Source organism: Haplochromis burtoni, unplaced genomic scaffold, assembly GCF_018398535.1.
Source record: "Haplochromis burtoni strain Fernald_Lab_line unplaced genomic scaffold, NCSU_Asbu1 Contig_303, whole genome shotgun sequence".
Taxonomy (NCBI): Eukaryota; Metazoa; Chordata; class Actinopteri; order Cichliformes; family Cichlidae; genus Haplochromis; species Haplochromis burtoni.
This window is the reverse complement of record NW_024582664.1, coordinates 358351-363989: the sequence shown is the minus strand read 5'-3', so window position 1 is coordinate 363989 and position 5639 is coordinate 358351. Positions and strand designations below refer to the sequence as shown.

Below are 5639 nucleotides of genomic sequence, written 5' to 3'. Positions count from 1 at the left end.
AAATATAAATATAAGCATAAATATAGCATATATATACATATTTAAATACAGAATATATAAATAAGCAATGAAATATACTCATTAATGAGATGTAGCAGCCAAATGTCTTTTGCACATTATTGCGACTGTTGTGAGTCTATTGCGCGTGATTAGTTCTTATTTAGTGTTTAGCTTGTGCAAACACTAAAGCTTAGTTGTCCCCACCTTCCTTTGTCCTCCCGTTTCCCCTCCCCCTTCCCTCTAGCGAGGAGTTAAATAGTTTGATGGCATGTGGGACAAAGGAGTTTTTATGTCTGTTGGTCCTAGACTCGGGGAGAAGCAACCCGTCACTGAGCAGACTCCTTTGGTTTTTTGTCTGTAATTGCATTGCTGTAATGTGCTCAGGTTGCTGCAGCTGACTTTTGGGCCATCATTCCCTCACTTTAAAGTCCCAGAAGAAGATGCTGCCCTGATCCCTGAGGACATGGATGATAAGCGAATCCCCCAGACCTGGTTCAGGTTCCTGCACTTATTTAGGTAACAATTGCTTCAGAAACATGGTCAGATGTTTTTAACTTGGCATGTGACATGTCTTTTCATTGACCCCCAGTAATCCAGTGGAGCTTAGTCGCACAGCAGCTGTTGTTCCATCTCAAGTTTCACAGGGGGAGGTGTTGAGAAGAGGTGACAGTCAGCTACCAAACATCTTCTTTAAAGCCATGAGTGGAGTCGGTATCCTTGTCGACGCCTTCCTGGGTACGCTGACCTTTACACATTAACCTCTTTGTATAGGCATCTCCCTGGTGGCACTATCTGGTGCCAAGTTTTTACATTAACTGATTTCTCTTGTCATTAATCACAAAATAGAGATAAATTCTAAAAATACCAAAATGAAATTATAGTTGAGACTTAACCATGATAACCAAACATTGAGGAATTCATTGTAAGTTTTTTTTTATAGGTGTGACTGTGGAAAATAAAGAAACAATAGAACAACTCCTTCCAAACACTGGTATACACACAACACACTCCGTGAACTCATACAAACCCATCACACCCATGCGTTCTACTTTACATGCATGACACATTACAAATTCAGTTACATCGTAAATATTTGTGCAATCTCTGATTTTGTACTACTACCAAATCAAAAAATCTAGATGTGATTGAAGTACAGCTTTAATTTAAGGAGTTTTGCATGAACTCTGCATGAATTGCAGCCATTTTATAAACAGTGCACCATGTTCATAGGGTCAAAAGACGTTGGGCTAACTAGATCCCCACCTGATCAGTTTTGCAGCATTTTGCAGAATCAGTGCACAGAGTATAGCTTCAGAGACTTCAGAGTTCATTCTGCTACTCATATCACCAGTCACATCATCATAAACACCAGTGGTTTTATTTTGTCAGTCTGACATGTTCCTCCTTCACTTGTATTAATTAAGTTCCAGTAAAAACATAGCAAATGCAAGTGAAACACTTGAAGTGACGTCTAGATCTTTTATCTTCATTTTTCATGCAACAACAAGACTGGCCTTGAAACTGCTTATGAAACTGTTTTTCAGTCAGCATTAGAGGCTCTTAAAATCTGGGCCTGTGGATAAAAATGGCTGTAACGCCTGAATTGTCAATAAAATATTTATTTTAAACCCCTTGAATTAAAGATAAAAGTCTGCACTTTAATCACACCTTGATTGTTTAACTTAAACTCCACTGTAGGGATGAAGAGCGCCGAAATGAAATACAGTCATTCAGCTTTGATGCACAGCCCTTAACAAAAATATTACATCACTTTTAGGAAGCATTTTTATTCATAGTTTTCTGGGTTTGTTTGTGTGTTTTTTCAGGAATGACAACAAAACTGCACTTCAGAGACCGGCTGCCTTCTTTTGGTAACCCAAACTGATCAGATTAAACCAGTCAGTTAACTAATTAAATTAGACCTAGAGTCATTTGAGAGAACCAAACAAGATTAGCAACAACTAGCAAGGTAATTTTAGGTTTACCAGTGAGTTTCAGTGTTGTTCAGTGGTTATTCACCTCTTACTGGGATACACTGTCATGGTAACCTATGCTGCATAGCTGCATGCTATGCTCCTAGCTTGTTATGTTCAACATATGAAATCATATGTTGAACATAATAACTACATACTATTCCCAGCATTTGCTGATCCAGGTGGCCTACCACTTCATAGCTGAGCTGCTGTTGTTCTCAATGTCTTCCATTTGGTTATAATACAACTAACAGTCTAACAGGACATTTCACAACTGAACATGTTGCACAGGTGACATCCTATCATAGTAGAACGCTGGAATTCACTGAGCTCATGAGAGAGACCTATTCTTTCACAAATGTTTGTGGAAGCACCTAGATCTTTTTTTGATATTTAAACATCTGTGTCCATCGAAGTAATATGAACACCTAAATCCAATTATTTTTATTTGGACGAGTGAGTGAATACAAATGTAATGTTTAATCCCTGCTTATTTCCTGCTGACAGCGATCTTAGAGTAATTGCACTGTTCCATAATACTTAATATAGTGATATCAAATGTGTACTTGTTTTTATAGTTTTGTTGGGGTCACTACTCAAGAAAAGTAGCACTACTGGTTGTGTGTTATTTCATAAAATTGACATAATTACCTATGACATAATTATTAGGAGTCTGTCTTTCAGTATTTACATATGATCACAAAGCCAACAACGCAAAGCGTTGTTCAAAAACCAACCCAAGCAGATCTTAAAGTGATCGCCAGAGTGATTCTACCGTAGAAATATGACCATCAAGCAAACTTGATGGCTCGTCATTGCCTTGGTTATCTGTCAGGATCAGATTGATTGGCTGCGGTCAGCATAACCAGCTTTATCATTGCCCTGGATTCTTTGTGTTAGCCTTGCAGATGCTTACAGCGTGGCAATTCTGTTCGAACTATAATGTGTAACTTTGATTGCTCTTTTGTCTTTTAGATTAGATTAGATAAAACTTTATTAATCCCTCGGGTTGGTTCCTCCAGGAAATTCGGTTTCCAATAGCACAGCACCAACAGAAGTTACAGAATGTGAGCAGAAATATACCATATATATAAATATACACAAGGGATTTGCACATTTCAAGTATTGTGAGTCTATTGCTCCGTTGGATATTAAGTATTGCACAGTGAAAAGGCACTACAGCTTAGTTGTTCCCTCCTCCTTTGTCCTCCTGTCTCCCCTCCCTCTCCCCTCCAGAGAGGAGTTAAACAGTTTGGCGTGTGGAACAAGGAGTTTTTTAAGTCTGTTGGTCTTTGGGAGAAGCAACCTGTCACTGAACAGACTCTTCTGGTTGTTAATGGCCGTGTGCAGAGGATGCCCAGCATTGTCCATAATGTCCAGCAGTTTCTTTAGTGTCCTTTTCTCTGCCACTGTCACCAGAGTGTCCAGCTTCATGCCGACCACAGAGCTAGCCCTCCTGATCAGTTTTTCCAGCCTGGATGAGTCCTTCTTTGCTGTGCTGCTCCCCCAGCACACCACAGCATAGAAAAGTACTCCAGCAACCACCGACTGGTAAAACATCCTCAGGAGCTTCCTGCAGATGTTAAAAGACCTCAGCCTCCTGAGGAAGTACAGTCGGCTTTGTGCTTTTTTATACAGGTGCTCTGTGTTGCATGACCAGTCCAGTTTATTGTCCACCCACAGCCCGAGGTACTTGTACTTGTTGACCACCTCCACCTCCTCCCCCTCTATCTGAACCGGCAGTGGACCTTCTCTGAACCTCCCGAAGTCCACAACCAGTTCCTTAGTCTTTGAGGTGTTGAGTTGCAGGTGGTTTGTGTGACTCCATGTGACAAAGTTCCTCACCAGACTTCTGTACTCCTCTTCCTGATCATCCCAGATGCACCCCATGATGGCTGTGTCGTCTGCAAACTTCTGAATATGGCATAATTCAGAGTTGTAGCAGAAATCAGAGGTGTACAGGGTGAAGAGAAGAGGGGACAGCACAGTTCCCTGTGGTGCTCCTGTGCTGCTGACCACAGTGTCAGACGTGATGTCCTTCAGCCTGACGTACTGTGGTCTGTCGGTGAGGTAGTTTAAGATCCAAGCGACCAGGCAGGAGTCCACCTGCATCCTGTTTAGTTTTTCCTGAAGCATACAGGGCCGGATGGTATTAAAGGCACTGGAAAAGTCAAGAAACAGGATCCTGACCGTGCCTTTTCCCTTGTCCAGGTGTGAGTGGGCTCTATGTAGGAGGTACAGGATGGCATCCTCCACTTCAACATCTGCCTTACTATTTTGTGTAATAGTAAAGTCTATATCTCCATATCTCCACTGTAGACCGCTCTTTGTTCTACTTAGACTTAGTTCCTCCTGTGACGGATGGCGCATTGGGCCACAAGGGCTCGCCAATGAGTTTAGTTTGCAGCCACATCTTCAGCCTCATCCCATGAAAGATCGACCGCTTTCAGGCCCTCAATGAATGACCGTCTCCACGTCTGTTTTGGTCTGTGACAGGTCTTCTTGACATGGCTATCTTCGGTAATCATTTTGGATGTTGGCGAAGAACGTGATGGCGAAACGAAATCGTCGCTCCAATGCCACGTCTGCTAGCTGTTCTGAGGCAGTGCGCTGAAGGACCTCCTCGTTGGTAACATGATCTCGATATAAAATTTTGAGAATCTGTCGGAGGCCGTGCTGTTGGACAACATTCAGTCGTCGGGTAATCGTTGCCGTCGACTTCCATGTTTCATTCGCATAGATAGCCATTGGTATGAGTATCGTATTGAACAAATGGACTTTGGATGATATCGAGATGGCGGTCGATCTCCAAACTGGATTCAAGTTGCGCATGGCCGATGCTGCCTTTTCAAGGCGAAAAGGCAGGCGACGTCCTTGTCTGAGCCACTGTTCGGTGTTATCACACTGCCCAGAAAAGTGAACTGATTGACTTCATCAAGCAGGTGGTGGCCAACGAGTACCGGAGTATTTGCTCTGGCCTAACCGAGCCGCATGACTTTGCTTTTTGCAGCGCTGATCCGCAAGCCAATCTTTGACGCTTCATTTTCCAGCATGGTGGTCAAATCACAAATGGAGCGTTGAGTAGATCTGAACAGCAAAATGTCAAGATCTGCAATTTGTCGTCCGTCGTGTCCTTGGACTCCATGCTCCCTGTCCCGCAGGGTATGCCGCAAGATGAAATCCACAGCCAGTACAAACAGAAACGGCGATATAACCGAGCCTTGTCGGACTCCCGTCTTGATCTCAAACGAGTCCGAAATCCCACTATCTGTATAGACACAGCAGCTTGACTCGTGGTAGATGTTTCTCAGGAGGCTAACGAACATCTCCGGTATGCCGTAGGACCTGGCAATTCTCCAGATCGTTTCTTGATGCACGCTGTCGAATGCTTTTGTAAAGTCTATGAAATTGATTGACAGTCGTTGCTGTAGCTCGGCACTTTGATCGATTATTGTCCGTAGCACAAAAATCTGCTCTGAACAGGATCGTCCATTCCGGAACCCGGCTTGTTCCTTCCGCAGCAGCTGATCGACTGTCAAGCAAAGACGTCAGAGTAGCACTGTCAGTGTCCTGGGTCTGAGCGCACCAGGGTCCCTAAGCAATTATGGACATGTGTATTTTTGGTGTGCTGTCCCTCGTTCTCCCTTCTTGCAGGTATATGTGTGT

General features: G+C 43.1%; 1 protein-coding gene across 1 annotated transcript in view; it reads left to right on the top strand.

The window, feature by feature from the left end:
* LOC102300364 (ral GTPase-activating protein subunit beta) overlaps positions 1-5639 on the top strand; it is a 21225-nt gene that overhangs the window by 3130 nt on the left and 12456 nt on the right. Inside the window, exons 6-9 of the mRNA XM_014339695.2 lie at positions 385-516; positions 590-735; positions 941-991; positions 1827-1871. Of these exons, the coding sequence (XP_014195181.2) occupies positions 385-516; positions 590-735; positions 941-991; positions 1827-1871 (374 nt within the window). The remainder of the gene's footprint in view (positions 1-384; positions 517-589; positions 736-940; positions 992-1826; positions 1872-5639) is intronic.